Source organism: Paramormyrops kingsleyae, chromosome 13 (genome assembly GCF_048594095.1).
Source record: "Paramormyrops kingsleyae isolate MSU_618 chromosome 13, PKINGS_0.4, whole genome shotgun sequence".
In the NCBI taxonomy this organism is placed as follows: Eukaryota; Metazoa; Chordata; class Actinopteri; order Osteoglossiformes; family Mormyridae; genus Paramormyrops; species Paramormyrops kingsleyae.
The window spans coordinates 12,536,431-12,555,877 of record NC_132809.1 but is presented as its reverse complement, the minus strand read 5'-3'; the positions used below and the strand labels follow the sequence as shown (position 1 = coordinate 12,555,877).

The 19,447-nt window shown below is 43.1% G+C and overlaps 3 protein-coding genes across 5 annotated transcripts; 2 read left to right on the top strand and 1 right to left on the bottom strand.

Moving 5' to 3' along the window:
• The first annotated feature begins 80 nt into the window (after positions 1 to 80).
• LOC111859526 (tumor susceptibility gene 101 protein-like) lies at positions 81 to 4,058 on the top strand. Of its 2 annotated transcripts, XM_023842286.1 has the most exons (6): positions 81 to 984; positions 1,852 to 1,939; positions 2,021 to 2,086; positions 2,184 to 2,347; positions 3,105 to 3,270; positions 3,645 to 4,058. In XM_023842286.1, exons 1-6 carry the CDS (start codon positions 949 to 951, stop codon positions 3,764 to 3,766), a joined length of 642 nt encoding a protein of 213 aa, XP_023698054.1. In that variant the 5' UTR covers positions 81 to 948; the 3' UTR covers positions 3,767 to 4,058. The 2 variants fall into 2 exon arrangements, with proteins under 2 accessions (XP_023698054.1, XP_023698055.1); XM_023842287.1 differs by lacking the exon at positions 2,021 to 2,086.
• Positions 4,059 to 5,255: 1,197 nt separating this feature from the next.
• tsg101a (tumor susceptibility 101a) lies at positions 5,256 to 13,579 on the top strand. Of its 2 annotated transcripts, XM_023842284.2 has the most exons (11): positions 5,256 to 5,611; positions 5,925 to 6,012; positions 6,294 to 6,359; positions 6,568 to 6,731; positions 6,854 to 6,980; positions 7,431 to 7,494; positions 7,759 to 7,853; positions 11,259 to 11,461; positions 11,678 to 11,917; positions 12,413 to 12,526; positions 12,600 to 13,579. In XM_023842284.2, the coding sequence occupies exons 1-10, from the start codon at positions 5,567 to 5,569 to the stop codon at positions 12,500 to 12,502; spliced, it is 1,182 nt and encodes a 393-aa protein (XP_023698052.1). In that variant the 5' UTR covers positions 5,256 to 5,566; the 3' UTR covers positions 12,503 to 12,526; positions 12,600 to 13,579. The 2 variants fall into 2 exon arrangements, with proteins under 2 accessions (XP_023698052.1, XP_023698051.1); XM_023842283.2 differs by having other exon boundaries at positions 12,413 to 13,579.
• Positions 13,580 to 13,821: 242 nt separating this feature from the next.
• ldha (lactate dehydrogenase A4) lies at positions 13,822 to 19,447 on the bottom strand. The gene is made up of 8 exons (XM_023842285.1): positions 19,310 to 19,447; positions 16,811 to 16,948; positions 16,494 to 16,611; positions 16,061 to 16,234; positions 15,688 to 15,861; positions 15,417 to 15,534; positions 14,976 to 15,099; positions 13,822 to 14,655 (listed from the first exon to the last, which is right to left on the bottom strand). Exons 2-8 carry the CDS (start codon positions 16,937 to 16,939, stop codon positions 14,491 to 14,493), a joined length of 1,002 nt encoding a protein of 333 aa, XP_023698053.1. The 5' UTR covers positions 16,940 to 16,948; positions 19,310 to 19,447; the 3' UTR covers positions 13,822 to 14,490.

The window sequence follows — 19,447 nt, the reverse complement described above, 5'->3', positions numbered from 1 at the left end:
TGGATGGGTTTTCCATTGAATTCGAAATCGACAACTTTTACGGGGTTGTTCAGAATGGACGTAGTCATGCAAGGCAAATTATGCGGAAAAATATATATTAGTGAACGATAGCCAGAAATGGATGGTTTGTTCTAATAGGCTACTGAGTGTGGAACTGCACAATACAAGTAGGTTCTCAAAAATTAATAAACACTAGATTGTTCACAAATATTAGCAACAGGCGGTAATCAGCACACACATTTGAACGAAACACCATATTAATGTAGGCCTATTAATTGTTTCATTGAGCGAAACCAAAGGTCGTAACAACCACCGACTATGCACATCCAGCTGTAAACACGTTGGTAGCCTATAGAAAAACGGATGATGCTTCATTAATATTTTACCTCGTGAAGGTTAACGGAACTGATATGTAATTTATCTTAGAAACGCTGGCATCCATTCTAAAGACATTTTCTCTCATGTATAACGATACAATATAGACCTGCGCTCATCCATCCATCCGTCAATTTTCACTCTCCTTTTTCAAGGTAGGCCTATTTAAGTCATTGATTTAAATTATTTAAAATAGCCAAGTAGGCTACTTATAAACGGGTTCACGTCACTTTTATTACATGTCCAGGATGTACCCCACCTCTGTGCAGCAGTGCCGTCGGGGAAATGCGCTTCGGGGTGGTGGCTTCTCCACGTTTCAGAGGAATAACTGTAATGAAATACTAACTTAAGAAGAGTACGTTCCATTCTTTCGACGGGTCAAACGTGAACGGTATCTTCATTCATGATGCTATGGAAACGCCTTGCTGTACCGCATGAGGACGAAGCCCAGTTACCTTTGCGGCTCCTATTACGTTGCGGAGTTCAGGGGACGTGGTGCGCTTTCGCTGGCATCTCTGTGACCCTGTCGAGAATATCGAGTTATTTCACCGTCTGACATAACTGAGGATTATCATGGAAACGGTGAGGCTCAAGAAAATGTTATCAAAGGTAAGAAATTGCATTGACTTATGTAACACACAGGTGTTTTGCTTAATAATGTAAGGCTACCTCGACGCCATCAAATACTGCTTTGTGAATGACAGAAGGGGTGGGCAGTTATTATATTTAAAATATATCTAGAATGCATTGAATTGAAAAATACAGCGTTCGGTATTCCAGTTCCTTATATTTTCGTTGAACATTTCTGATTTTCTAATTAAACCTAGCCCGTAGACTAAGCAGAGGACTGTAAAGCGTGTATTTACAGTATGTGAGGCACACACTCAAACAGTTAGTGACTTTAAATAGCAGCAAAATAACTAGCTTGGGAATATCTGATATAAGGTCCCCGAGGTCAGAACCCCAATCGTTACATTTTCAAATGAAATTTGATTTAGAAATATGGCGAAAGAGACCCTGACCGGAATCGTTGGAAGAAATGCATCCAGACGTCAATACAATTTTTAATGCAGATGTGCCCGTCTTAGCTCTTACTTGTTCACAAGTAACCCATTTATTATCGTTGTTTATCTCTGTGTGCTCCCGGTTGGTTTGGGAGTTGTTCCTAATGGTGTGCTGTAGAAGTAGAGAAGGCGGCTTTAAGACGGGATTTGATGCAGCACTCTCTCTGTTTCATGCATTTCTTTTAACCGGGATGCACTTGACCAAAGTACGCCTTTAATTAGTTTATTATCGTGCCTCAGAGCTCGATCATTGACTAGGGGTGTCAGTCCAGTGGGAGGCGCCTTTGATTATGCGTTGGGTTGTTCAAATCAAAATAAACGATTTTCATTATATTTCAAGAATGCAGTTCTTCATATAGAAATACTTAATTGTTTTGTATAATTGCTATCATTATTATCATTTGAAAAACAGAAATACAAGCACAGGCATTTGATTGCTTGTGAAATATGGAGTGTGATCTGCCAGTACACCAGTCTTAAACCAGTGTTGGACACCTATGGTAAGTGTCTGATCCATTCATTACTTTTCGGATCTTTATTTGACTCAAAACCACGTTCATCCATTCATGTCCATGGCTCAGTGTTCAACGACGGCTCCAGTAGACACCTGATGTGTCTAACGGGGACAATCCCAGTGTGTCACAAAGGTAAACCACACCCAATCAGTTTCACTCTGACATCATTTCTCAGGTCACATGATTCCACCTGACCCGCATAGTTACTATTCTTTTTGGTTCCCTGTAGGGATGGAGTGTAACATCCCAGTGTCCCTATGGCTGCTGCAAAGCTACCCGCTGCACCCACCCATGTGTTACATACAGCCAACCAAAAGCAGCATGATTGTCAGGTCAGAAAACGTTGATGGTGACGGCAAGGTCGACTTACCTTACCTGCAAACCTGGAAGCCTGTGAGTGTATTTCTTTGTGAGTTACGTGTTCTTCTGTAGCATTTAACTAGTACCACATTAAATAAGAACGGCACTGGCTGAAAAATGCCTGTTCCCCAAACGGCCACCAGGGGACGATGTCCTTCTATTTTCCGTAACCAGAAATCTAGTGCAGGGTCACTGTGAGAGCCTGGAGCCTGTCATAGGCAGAGCAAGGGGGCACCTTGGACAGGATATCCCGTACATGGCAGGACACACCAACATTGTGGTCTTTATGGGTAGAGACACGAGTTCCCTTAGTCACATGTCTTTGGACCGCAGGAAGAAGCCTATGCAAATAGGAGGACATGCAAACTCCACACATAGAGCATGGCGGTGTGTCGTCTCCGGCCCACCCACTGAGCGAATAAGAGACAATGCACATGTGCACAATTCTTTCTTAGAAATAATCACTCATTTGTGTACTAAAAATATTAATCTATTTATCTTTACTACATTCCTCACCACCCTATACTGGATAAGCAGTTGGAAGATTGATTGATCGATGGATGGGTCTTTAGGACATTGTCTTAAGCTGACCTTATTAATGCACTTAGAAAAATATTGGATATGTTTATAAAATGTATGTCCAGCAGTGAATTATAATGGGATTAAGAAGTAAACCAGATTTTCCTGGGATAAAACACCAACATTGTGAGTTCATCCCCACTGTTAGCACAGTCATTCCCCAAACCACGCATTGGGCTCCCCATTGACTGCCTCCGCTCTTCATCCTCAGCCTCTTACAGACCTGCACGGCCTGGTCCAGGCGATGAGAGTCACGTTTGGAAATGAGCTGCCCTTGTGCAAGTGCGACAGCACACCGGCAGGCCTGGACACCATCAACAGTGAGGCGCCTCTAGAGTCACCATGCTGCACTGTTTACACATCGTGCTATCTATCAGGTGTGCACAGGTCAGCAGCAGGAAGCCATTCTGGGGGGTGGGGGCTCTTTGTATGCAGCATTTTACTGGAAGGTGTGAAATGAACATCTTAACACTGACACCGGGAGGACAACAGCATCCGTGAGTCTGACCCAGTTTAAAGCAATGTTTATTTATTCACTCCAACTTAACACAACATTTTATCATTTTAATAAACCTAATTTTGTGATATGTTTTATTTACGCAGCGATCCCAAAAATCTGCTATTTTTTTCACTAGCATTCAGGTGAATTTTAACAAGATATACCATAAGTATTTTTATGCCTGTTTGAGCCATTAGGACAATTTCACAATGTCATGGCAACATTATTCAATTACTTCTCTATGTTTTGCAGATGGATTTTTGTCACTGCCTGTGTCACAGACCCAAACTGAGGCACAGTGGTCTGCAAGGAAAGGGTCAAAGGTCATCCTGAGCAGAGAGGATGTCTATTCATCTAATGAATCAAAATGTTAGCTGTTTCTCGGCCTTATCCATAAAATCCACCATAGAATTGAATGAAACTTGTCAGATATAAAACATTCTTAAATTAGAATCAGAGACATATAATGCCTGATTACAAAGATTTGAGCACATACATTTATTGTAGAATGCTTGCATTTTTGTCTTATGTACATGGTAGAATCCAGCCCCTAATGTTTACATTTAAAATTTGATTATATTTCAGTGAAACCAAGAATTGAATGTTTTGTGATTATTGTGTGATTGTGGCTGCCATTATTTAAAATAAAACAAAACAAGTCAATGAGTCCAAGTGTCTGAGTGTTACTTCAAAAAATTACATTTTATTCACATTTGTAATAATAATAATAATAATACATTTTATTTAAAAAGGCGCCTTTCTGACACTCAAGGTCACCGTACAGGCATACATAAAAATTTATACACACTACAAAAGATACAATGCAAGAAATACATTAAAATGAATATAAATGACAAATAAATGGATTTTACAATGAATAGGCTTGTTTGAACAGATAGGTTTTGAGTCCAGATTTGAAATGAGGAAATGAGTCCATATTTCTAAGATGAGATGGGAGGCAGTTCCAGAGGCGGGGAGCAGAGCGGCTAAATGCTCTGCTCCCCATTGTGGTAAGACGGGCAGGTGGAACAGACAAATATAATGAGGAAGAGGATCTGAGAGAGCGAGATGGAATGGAAACATGAAGGAGGTCAGATAAATAGGGGGGAGAAAGGTTGTGGATGGCTTTAAATGTCAGCAAGAGGACTTTAAACTGGATACGGAACTGTATAGGGAGCCAGTGTAACTGCTGAAGAACAGGAGTGATGTGGACAGATGGGGTTCGGGTAATAATTCGGGCAGCTGAATTCTGGACTTGTTGAAGTTTACGAAGGGACTTGTGAGGGAGACCCAAGAGAAGTGAATTGCAGTAGTCTAGACGGGAAGTCACTAGACTGAACAAGAATGGCTGCAGAATAGGGGGTAAGAGATGGACGGAGACGATTAATATTTCTTAAATGAAAGTAGGCTGACCGGGTAATGTTATTAATGTGTGATTTTCTGCCTAGCAATAAAAGCGTAGCGATATATAGTGTATATATAGTGTTCATGATAGGCCTATATTGTGACACGGTGGCTCAGTGGGTAGCGCTGTTGCTTCACACCTCCAGTGTTGAGGTTTGGACTTCTGCCTCACTCTATGTGTGTTGTTTTGTGTTCTCACCATGAAACTCCAGTTTCCTCTTGCAGTTCTATAAATGATAAACTAGTATGTAAAAAAGCATGCCATTAAAGTCACATCTGCCAGCAGTCACCGCACAAAATACGTCTTTTTCTTTACACAAGATCACACTTTGGTGACATTTTTGCTTATGTCATTTTAAACATAATTTCAACCTGTGGTGAGGTTTAAAACCAGGATTCCCTCTTCGAGTGACGATGCTCGGTTCGTATGGCAACGTATGACATAGACAGAAACGTCATTTGTCATGTGACCGGAAACAGTCGTGCATCGATACAGGAAATGTTTCCATGTTGACGACGTTCCCGTTTTTATCCGTAAAAGTTCACAGCCTAAACAGACTACGGCTAAATTATATGTTACTGTTTTGTAACGTATGTTGGTAATGTAAGGAAGTAACACAGTCGAGAACCAAGTCCAGGTGAAATACTGTCTGTAGCGCGGTCCCATTTCCGCCAGTGTCGGCTGGGAGAGGTTCGCTTGGGTTCCCTGACTAGGACCGTCCTGAAGTCGAAGCCGCGTTAGCTAGGAGCTAGCATCACCGGAGCGAGCCATGGCAGTTGTCAACGAAGGAGCGCTGAAGAAAATGCTGTCTAAGGTTTGTGGCCTTTGTCAGCTAAAGAAAAGCACCTTTCCTGACGACTTCGGACAGCCTTTTACTTTCCGTTTCTAAATTAGCTAAGCTGGCTGCGCTTTTGTGTTGTGGTCCATAATAAGTGGGCCGACAGAGCTCTGCGTCTTTTAGCATGTCGTTATAAAAGAAATCACATAGCTGTTTAGTGTTTCAGGTACTTAAAAGACGGCCTCGAAATGAAATCCGATTAGACGTGTGTTATACACCCGTGTTTTGCTAACCTAGATGGCTCGCGTGGTGTGATCTTATTTAGTTCATTATTGTTATTGTTTTACAGCAATACAAGTACAGAGATCTGACCGTCCGGGAAATCATAAACGTCATCTCTCACTACAAAGATCTGAAGCCCGTGATGGATGCTTACGGTAAGTACCGTCTCCATCACACAGGTTGCGGCCGGCTGCCCCATAGCACCCCGTGTAATCGGCAGGTGGCTTTACAGTCACGCTGGGCGGAAAGCAGGCGATTTGTAGTCAGTCGTAAAGTGCAGCTGGGATTAATGAAAGACGTGTAAACGCGCGTAAACCAGGTTTATAATTACATCTGCCATTCTGATTTAGTCATGCTTTTGTGTGCGATAGCCGGCAAAACACATTGCAGATGAGCAATTGCGGGGGATATTGATTTGAGAATGTTCTATTCACAGTGTTTAATGATGGGTCAAGCAGAGACTTGATGAGTCTAACAGGAACTGTTCCAGTCAGCTACAAAGGTTGGTATAGATAATTGAAAGACAATTGAATGTGTATGACATTATTATTAATATTCTTCTGATTTGTTCTGTTTTGTTTATTTATTTATTTGTTTGTTTATGAAAAGCAGCATTTTTGTTTTGGTAAATATGCTGTCACACTTCTCTCTGGTTTAAATGACTGTTTTTGTTTACTGTTTTTGCTCCCCACCCAACCATATTTCACTAGGAAATGTTTACAACATCCCCGTTTGTTTGTGGCTTCTGGACACCTACCCGTTCAACCCACCCATCTGTTTTGTGAAGCCCACCAGTACCATGATGATCAGAACAGGGAAACACATAGATGCCAATGGAAAGATTTACCTCCCCTATCTGCATGAGTGGAAGCACGTAAGTCGCCGCCGTCTGTGCAGTTTGAGGTTTTGGTGGGAAGTCGTGTTCCTTTCCGGTGTCTCTTGATGCTCAGTTCCGAGTTCTTGCGTTTGAACAAGCTTCTGTGTCCTGTCCCACAGCCTCAGTCGGATTTGTACGGCCTAATCCAGGTGATGATAGTGGTCTTTGGGGAGGAGCCTCCAGTGTTTTCTCGGCCCACCGCTCAAGCTCCCTACCAGGCATTCCAGGCTGCCGGTCCTCCAAACAGTAAGCACAGCATCTCGAGATGTGCACTGCATACTTAATACCGGGAGTAACTGACCAAGTGCAGAATTATAGCCTTTACATTGAATTGAACAGTAACCAAAGCACATTTGCTCTGTAGATACCATAATAAAAATGGCTGGCAAGTTGCACAGTATGAAGTTGTGCTTTGCTTGTTAATCGCAATCAGTGAGATGTAACTTTGTGGCACGATTAAAACATGGCTAACAGATGGTTCTTAAGTATAATTATTTCCCAAGTGAGTAATCAGTTTCTGTATATAAATGAAAGCAGGACATGACAGAACAGGAAAGTAAGTTTATAATAACGGAGCAGAGGCTTGGATGCTCATGGATGGTATTCATTTGAATGCACGGCCGTTCCTGTTCGCACCTCTTTGTAGTGTTTATCCATGACACTGTGGCTGTTTTCCGTCCCTCTGTTCTTCTCCAGCTTCCTACATGCCCGGAATGCCAACGGTGTCGCCCTACGGATCCGGTATTGCTGCCAATACCAGGTAGGGCGTCTGCATGACCAGCAGTCCTTTGCTGTCGGCTCGTATCGTAAAAGCAAGATAGTTCATTATGATGCAGACTCAAGTTTTGTGAACATGGTAGATTAGAGAATAAGAACATCGTTATTGTGAGTAGCTGTATGGTTTTATATAAATACTCTGGTAATGTAGACAAAATTCTTCACATAGATAGAATCTAAGGTAGACTTGTTCTTTGATATCTTTTAGTCAGTGATGATCTTTTCTTGATGTGTTGTTTCCCTCTAGTGGATACCCAGGGTATCCGTACCCCAGTGGAAACTCGTACCCTGGTGCGGCTGGTCCAGGCCACTATGGGCCCCAGCCCCCTGTCACCACTGTCGGTAAGCTGCCTGCTGGGAGCTGTAATGTTCTCTTAGGGCCTACTGTTGGAAAAAGTGAAGAATGTGGAAAATACAAGGGTGAAAACATAATGCAGAATAACCTTATTTACATTACTTCAATAGGACTGTTCATGTATAAATGTATTCATTTTGTCAAACTGGTATTGCATTATTATTTGACATTTGGTATATTGTAGATCAAGCTCACAGGCACAAGACACTTTAGTGTTCTGAAAAGAATGTGTCAGTCTTGATGTGACAATCAGCAGTTTGATATGTTAGTTTTCTCATATGTCAGATGTGGCCGCTAACAGTGTTTCCAAATACCCTAGATGTTAGCTGTTGAATTGCTGGAACATCAGTTACAAAAAACTTAAGAATTTTTAAATGTGTCAAATTTTGACAATGTATGGCAAGTATGGAAAAACGTTCCTAAAATTTCCTAAGAACAGAGTTCGAAGTCTACTGAAAAGGGTAGATGAACACTAACTGTCAGGCATTCTGTCCAGTGATTGCTCTGAGGTTTTGGTTAAATGGCAGATGTTCCCTCATCATTGTCCTATACTCCACAAGGATAATGTCCCAACCACATGTTTGTTAATAAATTAGAGTGGTCTCTTGAGCAGAAGGAAGTTAAACGTCATCCACAGCCCCTCCATTCACCAGATCTAAAAATGGCTGAACCTCTTGAAGACATTTTGAAGCACTAATTTTAAAACAGATTTCCAGCTTCTTCATTCCTCGAGGATTTTTCTTGGAGAATGGTCCTGGTGCCTCCTACATACTGTTCATGACTGACGTGGTTCTGAATCAAATGTGAGACTGTTATTAATTAAGCGCTAGATATCGCTGTATTTATAGATGTTTCTGTTATATACACAGATAGAGGATTGGACCAAACCACAAGTATGAGTAGAAAGGCTGGTGCTGTAAATATTTCTAAATATGGTCAAAGCATCAAGGATCCCAGGCAGTCTTGAATTATATTTTAAAAAAATTCAGCATTTTTCTCTCTCTGTTCTGCCACATTCCATATGGTCGCTCACCAGTCTCTGTCTGGAGGGTCAGCACAGGTCACCCCAGCTGCGCTTATGCCTAGTTGACTCCTTGACAGCACATTGATTGTATTGTGCTACTTGCTTCACTTATACGCTGCTTTGGCAAAAGCATCTGTTAAGTACTTAAATGTAAGTGAGGTTCACTGAGCACAGCGAAATGGAGGTGGATTACGCGGCCACATACATCAAAGGATGTCTGCCACATACTTAAAGACACAGTCACCTTGTTTGTTTTATGTCACACCACAACCCTAGAGTGCACGTAGTGTTTTTGGTGCAGCAGACAATCATATTGAGTGTAAATATACGTATTATGGCGAGTGTGTGTGTCATTTTAATGGAATTGACAGCTCTTTTAAAATGGAAGAGGCTTTCTTTATTAACAGCCACTACTGGTCTAGAAGTGGCACAGACAGGGAAGCCAGCAATCTACATGACACTCATGGTTACATGCTAATGAAACACGTATTCCGCAACAAACATTACACAGTTATGAAAATTACTATTTACACCAATAATACGCAAATACACTCATTAATTTAGACTATTTACAGAAGTGCGCGGTGCGATGCAAAGTATGCCAATTAACTGCATAATTACCCGCTGACCAATCCCGCAGTGTGGGCGGTGGTGGCTTAATGGTTAGGGAAGCACACTTGGAGTTGAAAGATTGCAGGTTCGAATCCCCAACCAGCAAGGCACCACTGAGGTTCCCTCAGCACTGAATTAGCTGCCCCCTGCTATGTCACTATGTCACATATGGGTTAAATGCAGAGAACACATTTCGTTGTTGTGTGCTGTGGTGTGTCATCAACAATCACTAAATTCTAAGCATGTGTAACATGCATGTTTAGATACAAACAAACAATGTCACATTACGTCAGCCTATCGTGGACAGTGGGTGGGATCAAAACAAATGACAAAGTTCGCCTTGGGGACACTACACAGGCAATGTGCCAAAATGGTGATCACCGTGCTGATCACCACTCATACGATGTTGCATTGCTAAAACAACATAGATTTAGTTTGAAATAATGAAATGATCGTTTGTTTGCTGTTTAAGTGTGAGTACTGTATGTCGCCACCTTGAGGCCTTTTATAGAAAGGCGTGCGGTTGAATGAACTTTCATGTGGTAGGGCAGCAGACCTCAGGGTGACCTCTGGGCGGTTGTTTTGTTGGTGATTAATATTCATCACTGTGTGTTGCCGAAGAAGGATGTAGTATTTTGAATGAGGATTTGCTGTCCTATGATTTATTCCTAATTATGGATGTGTGCTGTACACACCAATGACGTTTTGCTTGCCTGTGGAACAATTAAACAATGTTCTTCCTATCATCATAGATCTGTTTTTTAAGGAACCCTGAAAATGTAATGGAGATATTGCTGTATTAAAGCTTTTACATCCTCCTCAACCTACATATTTGCTCCTCACAGCTAATGGATTTTTTTTTGGATCTCAGTGCTTCACACTGAAAATAAGGTGATTGGTAGGGATGCCCCTCAAGTTAGGGCAACTGTATATGTATCTAGACTTCTTTTTCACAAGTATGGTGTTTCCCTTCCCTACACTGTTCAGTCTAGTGTACGTCTGCCAGCAAACGCACCTGTCCGCTGTCCTCACCCATCGTTCTGCAGGGTGTCTAAGCTATCGGCGCGTGTTGGCTCGTCTTCACGCGCGTGGCAGCAGCGTGCGCTTCACGTGCATGCTCTCAGAAATACAGCAGACTTTAGACTGTGTTAGTTGTCATCATTATAGATGAGTGTTTATTGCAGCATGCTGTGTGTTTAAGGGATGAAAGAATAAAGATGGAACAATTTAAAGAGCTCATACATTAAGGGGCCGTCACAAATAGGGGCAGCTAAGGAACAAGGGTAAACACTTAATACTTATAACTATTTTTTAATGTAAGCTATTACAGACATTAAGGCATTATGTCTGGGGGGCGTCATGTAAAATGAATAATGATTAAAATAATGATAAATGATTAATGCGTATGTTTTTATGTTGCTGTTTTTTGCTTTTTGAGTCTGAAGCACAGTGACTGGGATCCTACTGTGCTGCTGTTTTGTAGTGTACACTGGGATTGTCCGTCACTTTGTTTGAACATTAAACAATGCAGGTGCAAACAGGTGCACATTTGAGAGATGCGGGGCTGCCCTGTGTGAGTGGCGACTGAAATATAACGGCAAAATATCACCACGTTTGATGAAGCGAAACGGTGAAGGTGCCCTTTTAGTCCTTGAATACTTAATGAATTTGGTATGACATGGTGGGACGCTTTGTAGCATACTGATGTTCGTGAAGCATGGAGGCATGGTTCACCTGTGACTCCCATCCCCCGCAGGCCCAAGCCGTGACGGCACCATTGGAGAGGATACCATCCGTGCTTCCCTCATCTCAGCGGTGAGTGACAAGCTTCGCTGGAGGATGAAGGAGGAGATGGACCGGGCCCAGGCAGAGCTGGATGCCCTCAAGAGGACCGAGGAGGACCTGAAGAAAGGCCACCAGAAGCTTGAGGACATGGTGTCTCGTTTGGACCAGGAAGTGGTGAGAAAATCCCTTGGACTTCTTCAGGATTTCAGACCAGAATTTTTCTCATGCATTGTTCTCTAAGGCCCTTTAACAAACACTGGACTATCTTTATAAAACGGGTAGAATCCATTTAATCTTCACACCAGCCACGGCTGTTTGCAGATTACTGTTCCATGTACATAGTCAGTGTGACACCTGTTTCATTATCCATCTCCCACACCCACCCGTCAGACGGACGTGGACAGGAACATCGAGCTCCTGAAGCGTAAGGATGAGGAGCTGACCACCGCCCTGGAGAAGATGGAGAGCCAGTCTGAGAACAATGACATTGATGATGTCATCGTGCCCACGGCACCCCTCTACAAGCAGATCCTCAACCTGTACGCCGAGGAGAATGCGATCGAGGACACCATCTTCTACCTGGGGGAGGCGCTGCGGCGCGGGGTCATCGACCTCGAGGTTTTTCTCAAGGTGGGTTCTTTTTATCCCAGTTTATATTCTCTCAGTTCTTTTTCTCTCTTCATTTGCCTTTTGTGTGCTGGATGACCCAGCTGCAGTGTTACATGCAAGCTAGATGAGTAAAGCAGTGTTTCACTAATTATGAGCAATAGCAGCTCAAATTTACTGTGGGCAGCCAGTTTGTCACGCAGTGAAATGGTGAGTGAGGTCCTGATTGACGAACTCTGCATAGACAGTGACGGTAAGGTAAGGCTTCAGTAAACCATACTCCTTTTCTTTGGTTTTGCTTTAGTAAATGAAAGGAACCTGTTTAGATTCTATGGTTCAGTCAGAGTCAGCTTTGTCATTGTGCACATGCGCAACTAAGTGAAGCAGTTGGCTGTCTTCGTGCAATCATCACACATGTTGCAACAGATGTCAGAATCTCTCTATCTGGGCTTTCCTAACCGCCCAGAGGGGTCACTAGTTAAGGAAGTGGGTTTGCTGATGATCCTCTTCCCCGTGCAGCACGTGCGTCTCCTGTCCCGCAAACAGTTCCAGCTGCGAGCTCTGATGCAGAAGGCTCGCAAGACGGCCGGCCTCAGCGACCTCTACTGACCTCGGTGACCTCAGCATCACTGGGTACTTGAGCCTTTTTCAGCCCTTTTTTCAGACCGGTACTCTCTCTTCACATAGTGGCACTTGTTCCCCACAGCTTTTGGACTCAAATATGCTGGGCCACAGCAAACAGAGTGCATGTGTGTGCGCAAGAAAGATCATCGATTCTCAACAGGATGAAAACGGGAAACGTATCACTTGGGGGAGATTAATAGAAAAATTCTTGGTTAAATGAGGGGTGGAGTATTTTAACCTTTTCTGTATAATTAAACATCAAATGTATACGTTTATTTTTGTTTGTATTAAGCATTAGTAACACATCCTGTACTGCGCTATCTAAACAATACTGTCCCAGCTAAACATGGGCAAAGGCTGCAAAACAAGAACATTATATACACTACAGAGTTGAGTGGAAGGAGGGTCTTTAAAAAAAGGTGAGGTGGAGTGGGGAATGGTGTGAGGTCACCACTGGTTCACAAACTTTTCCCAACATGAAGGGACAGATTGCATGGGAATGGAGTTTTGACCTACCTGATGTTCGTTCATTCGTGAGGTCTCACTCTGTAGATATTCTTGCAGGGGTACTTACTGGTCCTCAAAAAACAGGAAGCAGTACAGACTTTTCAGGTGGGGAATTGTGTGTCTATTTACTATTTTAAAGTCTGTTCTCCCAGCTGTACTTGGAAATGTTAGCAGTTGACTTGATTACTATAGATTTGTTCGGTCTCCTTTGTAATCTTCACTGGAAGTCAGTGTGCTTGAAGTCTTCTTTATCCATATTACAACAGAATGATGGAGGTACATATCTATAGCATTCATGGATGGTTTTTTAAATCTGAAATCTTACCATGCTTAATAGCTGGTTTTCCTGCCTTTCTGCTTAGCAAATTTCTAAATATATAGAGCTATCAAAGTAATGTTATTTGGGAATCAGTAATTTTATGGAAAGACTTCAGTGAATTCCTGGTGAAGATTGACAATATTTTTCACTAAAATCTAGTTTTGTTAAATGCACTTTGAAGGAAATTGTACAATATTTCATCTGGAGAAATAAACTTTACTTTTTTTTCATCTAAACATTGTCACTATTGAATAGCACTGAGCAAAGGTAAATATTTTCACAAGATGGAAAAATCCCAACTTGAACAAGTTAAATTCTCAAGAATGAGTTCTGTCTCTGCTGGCAGGAAGTATTTCAAGGGTTACGTAAAGTCTACCTTGCATCTCTGCTGGAATTGGAGGACTTTTGTCCCATTAAACCCTTTGAACAATCTCAACAGGAGGCAGACATGCAGGAAAGGAGGGAAGAACAACATTGCTGGGGTTTACTCTTGATGTTTATTTTGGTGACCATAAACTGGACAGAATCTACAGCTCTTCCTCTTGCACTTATAGATGCACTGCTTTTCATTATGAAGAAAGGTTCAGACATGACCACACTCAGAGACCAGAACAAGACAGTCCTTTATTAGGAAAGTGCTATGGGACAGTCCAAATACTGACATGATTAAGCTTTCATTCTAGAGATTACAACTGTAAACAAAGGTAGCTGATAGTAACATTAATCCTGCCCCATTTAGTAGTGGTACTAATGGTCAGATAGAAGCCTCACAAGGCAGTGAATAGCTCTCAGGAATGCAATTTTGGTTCATTTCTAACCAAAAAATAACAGCTTTGGTTGATGTATGGAACGGTTGATATTTGGTTTAAGACCATAAAACCATACCTTTGCTTGCAAGACTGGCCCTTGTTTCATTTTTAAATACTCTATATAGACTGCACAACAAAGACAAGTACAGACAAAATCACTGCTGACAAAGGTCCACAAAGGAGATTTCCACCTAGCGCAGGTACAGTGAGGCAATAAGGTGCAACTGCTTAGAGACTGTTTGGTTCAGGAGTGCTGGCTAAAGGGGAGTGCTGGCTAATGGAGATAGCTGGCTAAAGGAGATAGCTTCAAAGCCACTGTGGTCATCTCTGTATGGCCCTCAAAGGACGAGCTCCTTCTGGACACCCCATAGGGTCTCTGCGCTCTTCACCAGCTGCTTCTCCTCACTGGCCTTCAGAGTCATGTGCACCACGTCAGTGAGCCCACTGTTGCCCAGGACGCAGGGCAGACTGAGGAAGACCTCATCCTTCACACCGTGCATGCCCTAGGGGAGGGGGACACGCTGTCAGTAAGGCAGAGGGCATCTTTCGATTGAACATGTGTACACCAGCTGACTCTCAAGACTAGACTTAGGTTGTGCAAGGATAGATAATCTATGTACTTAAGTGTCTATGATTAGTTATCATGGGTATTATCAGTATTTTGTTTTCCTGGAAGCGTCAGCAATCTCAGAGGCAAGGCCAGTGGACACAGATATGCTCTGATGCGGTCAATGGCACACAAACACTGAAATGCTCAACTGTGTGATTTGAGGATTTGCTGCATCTACTACTACTGTGGGCACTATGTACAGAAGACACTCACCTGGACCAGGGTGGACACTGGGTGCACCTTTCGCAGGTTCTTCATGATACTCTCCACCAAGTCGGCTACAGACAGCCCGATAGCCCAGGATGTATACCCTTTCAGCTTGATGACCTCATAGGCACTGAGTGACAGGAAGGTTGAAAGGAATCAGTTTAACACTTACTGCACCCAATTAACAGATTAATGTGTGAGAAGAATGCAGGTCCATTACTAGGACAACCTCCACGGCTCTTAGGTTGCTGATGCACAAATTAAAGATTCCGATTTTCTGCTTGCTTTGCCCTATATATACTGAGACTAGCAGATGTGACTTTGTCTCAGCTCATACTGATTTCTAGAAATGGTGTTAAAAATGCTAAACTGAACCTTTTTTAATAAGAACGTTCCGGAAGGGAGGTATGCCTCCCATCGTGTAGCATTTACAGTGATGAGACTCACCTGTCAACTACCATCTTGTGGACACTCTTCCAGTTTTCTTCATCTGCATCTGAGCCCAGTTGTGGGTTGATGTTCTGGAGAGTGACCCCAGCCACATTCACACCACTCCACACGGGTACTGCAAAAGAGGTGGGAACATTATGACCCAGACTAGCAAGAAACGGTCTGATGCAGTAGAGCAGATTTATTACCTTCACAAAGACTTCCAATGATTGGCAGGTCAGACAGGTCAGACCACACTGAGCAGATGCACGGGACAGAATAGACTTACCGCTGGAGTCTCCATGCTCCCCAATGACCCAGCCATGGCAACTGGATGGATGGATGTTGAGTTTCTCGCCCATCAGGTGGCGGAAGCGAGCAGAGTCCAGGTTGGTACCACTGCCAATGACACGGTTCCTGGGGAAACCACTCAGCTTCCAGGCCACGTAGGTCAAGATGTCCACTGAGGGGGGAAAACAAATTAGAGAACAACTCAGTAATCAAAGCAGAATGACAGATTTACTGGGCCTCAAGGTAGTTAAGCTTTCCCCAGACGCCTAATGTAAACAAGCATCTGAAGGTAAGCCAGCCATGCTGTGCATAATGAGGCTGTCATATTGATGTTATATTTTTTTCCATATAAGCTGGTTGTGAAGCATTACCTGGGTTGGAGACAATGAGGAGAATGCAGTTGGGGCTGTACTTGACGATGTTGGGAATGATGAACTTGAAGATGTTGACGTTGCGCTGCACCAGGTTGAGACGGCTCTCGCCCTCCTGCTGCCGGGCACCGGCTGTCACCACCACCACCTTGGAGTTTGCAGTCACACTGTAATCTGAGGAACAGCAGGACATCAGCTTGGTCCCTCAAGCCAGGTGACACACTACTCAGTCAGAGTTCATAGGGGTCTCTCTACCGCTATTCAAAGGACCATATCAGTGCTTAAAATGTTCTCTCAGCATTGACACTTCACAGACTGCATGCGCCTTTGTCAGAGCAGCCGTCCGCATCCATTTTCATTGATCTTCTTTAATCTAGTTGTACACCTAGAAATCTCTTTCCGGGACATTCACACAACCCATCACATTCATCACCTTTGTCAGACACAATCTTCGGGGTCCTAAGGAAGAGGCTTCCATGCTGCAGGTCCATGGCTTCGCCTTTCAGTTTATCCTCAATGACATCAACCAGAACCATCTCATCAGCTAGTTCCTGAAGGAGTACAGAAAAAGCACCATTAGCATCGACTAAACAGTAGGTCTTAAGTTAGGCAGAGGCTTAAGACCTCCTGTTTAAAGGCAACTTGCATTAGACTGCAGCTTAAGATGGTGGGTGGCATTCTCGGCCATTATTTCGCCTGTCACTTTCACCATGGCCGTTGGGTTCGGCTGAATTCAACTGTCATTCTCACCTTCATGAGGATACTGACGGAGCAGGCCATGCCCACCATGCCAACACCAACCACCGTCACCTTGTTCCTGGAGCCAACAGCATCTTCACTCAACACGTTCTCGATCAGCTTCTCCTTTGTAGATGCCATCGCTACGGGCTAGCAGGAGAGAACAACGTGAGAAAAGTGAGGTGGGACCGTTCGTGCCAAGGAGCCTCGTAATAAGTGTTGCAGCTATGGAAGTGCACTTGTGATTGAAAGATTGCAGGTTCAAATCCCCGACCAGCAAGGCACCACTGAGGTACCCTGAGCAAGGTACCGCCCCCAAGCACTGCTCCCCGGGCGCTGAATTAGCTGCCCCTTGCTATGTCACAACGTCACATATGGGTTAAATGCAGAGGACACATTTAGTTGTTGTGCACTGTGTGCTGTGGTGTATCAACAATAAACACTGATCACTAAATTCTAAATTCAGTTTTCTTGTTGAAAAAAATTGCCCTATCCTCCAGAAGGGCCATTACGACATGCACCATGGTAATAGACTTGGACCAAGGTTGTGGACATTAGCACCTCCATTCAGTCCAAGCTCCTGTATGCCACGCACTAAAAGCTGTGTCATTCTTGTACTACAATCCGGAGGTGACTCGCACTTTCCAAATCAGGCCACTCCTCAACTGCACAAACACATGCTTAGCCAGAGACTGACAAGTGCTAGGTTGCCTAGGCAACACTTTATCCACCCCCCTTAAGTCACCACTGGGAGTGGTCAGTGGTGTGCAGCACAGAGGACAGACAGGGTGTCCATTTCCGCCCTGAACCACTGGGCGCCCTAGTCTCCCCAGGACAATGAGCAACTGGATTACTGTAAGATGAGCTGGTCAATTAGGCCTTAAGTAAGGTAACACGTTTATGATACTCAGGCTCAGCCAAACATGAAGAACAGCTTAGTCTAATTTAAAGTTGCTTTAACCCCCCCATATGAAAACGTCCATAAAGAGAGATATATGCTCAACTAAAAATCAGATTTTACAAGACTTACATTAGAATGGAGGTAAGTCTTTATATGTATAAGAACTGGTCCTTGTTTTTATTTTCACCTTTTCACATTCATGCAATACATACTTTTATCAAGAGGGACATAATTATGACAAATTAATGTGAAAAAGTATATGCAGTTATTCTTAGTTTATTTATTTTAATGCAAATCCGCATACATTGAGCCCTTGTACTGGATAAACAGTTAACGAAGATGGACTGACTTGCATACTTACCAGTATGCAATTTCGAAAAGCCCAATTATGTCAATTCTACATCTAAACCCATCTCTTCTGAACAACAGCTATGAAGTATGCCTATCCGGACAGTAGTTTCGGACTCTGTATTGGACTACAATTGAATAAAATGACGCAAGTGAGACTGACCGCATTTCTTGATGGGTAAACTAATATTTCGGTCCATGGTTTGCCCCGGATCTCTCCATGTTATCCAAAACACCTTAGATGCAAGGCATTTGGGAGCTTTTAAAGGTAAGGGCTGAGGTAACGTGACAATAAACACAATAGTCCTCATAAATACGATGAAGGCGCACGCGTCCCTTTCGAAAATAAATTCAAGTGTCTTGTTCGTATATTTTTAAAACCTGAAACTGATCTGCACATTTTCCGATCCCACGTTGAACGTTGTCTTATTATAAATGGCACCTGATGAGTCAACGGGTTCCTGCGAGTCGGAACCTACAGCTAAAATCCTCTTACATTTCTCCTGACACCTGCAACTGAATAGTCGCTTTCAAAACTGCAGAGAGAAAGCGAGGAGATTAATCAGTCTTGCGCAAGTGCTCTGAATATGAGCAGAGAAAGTGTCGTGAAATAAAAAAAAAAAATCTAGGAAGCACGTATACCACGTGTGAAATAACTGAAGGCAATATGCCAAAAGGGCAATCGGCTAGTTTACGTTCACATTAAATTAGGCCTAATGACATTTTGATGAGGCAGAACAGTATTAAAATGTGTCATTTCGACTTAGATTATTGAGAACAATATTTAAATCACTCTTGTGAGAAGAATAACTGTAATCGTCGTGTGGCGCAAACGTCACATTGTCCGCAAGGAAAATAGTGAAATTAGACAACATTGCATTTGTTGCGTTAATGTTCTAGCCGTATTCTGATGGCTCTGTTTTGCAAACGAACTAGTTATTATACATGATAAAGGCACGTAAATGTGCGCGACGATTGACCGGATGGTGGAGCGATCGGACTATGCCGAGTCTGCCGATAGTGACTGGGCGGCCCGCGACCTTTCCGCTGTCAGATGCGCCGTTTGTGGTCGCAGACAGCGCTTAACTCACTCAAATTACCTGAGCTGATAACATTAACGCCGGAAAAGATCAGATAAACCCAGAAAGGCAAAGTACAGAGCTAGTCACCCCTAATCAGCATGCCGCGTATATATGTATATATAAAACTTCGGAAAAGCAGCACGTTTAATGCCTTTAAACCTTCATTTAAAGGTTCCTCACCTTTAGACTCCGGCGAAGGGAAAATGAAAGAGTTTAGCTACAAGTGTAAGATAGAGATCGCCTGGTGCCCCCGATGCCTCGTTCTTCTGCAGTAGTGAAGAAGAAGGAGGAGCTTTTATTAGAGGAGGCGGATGTGGG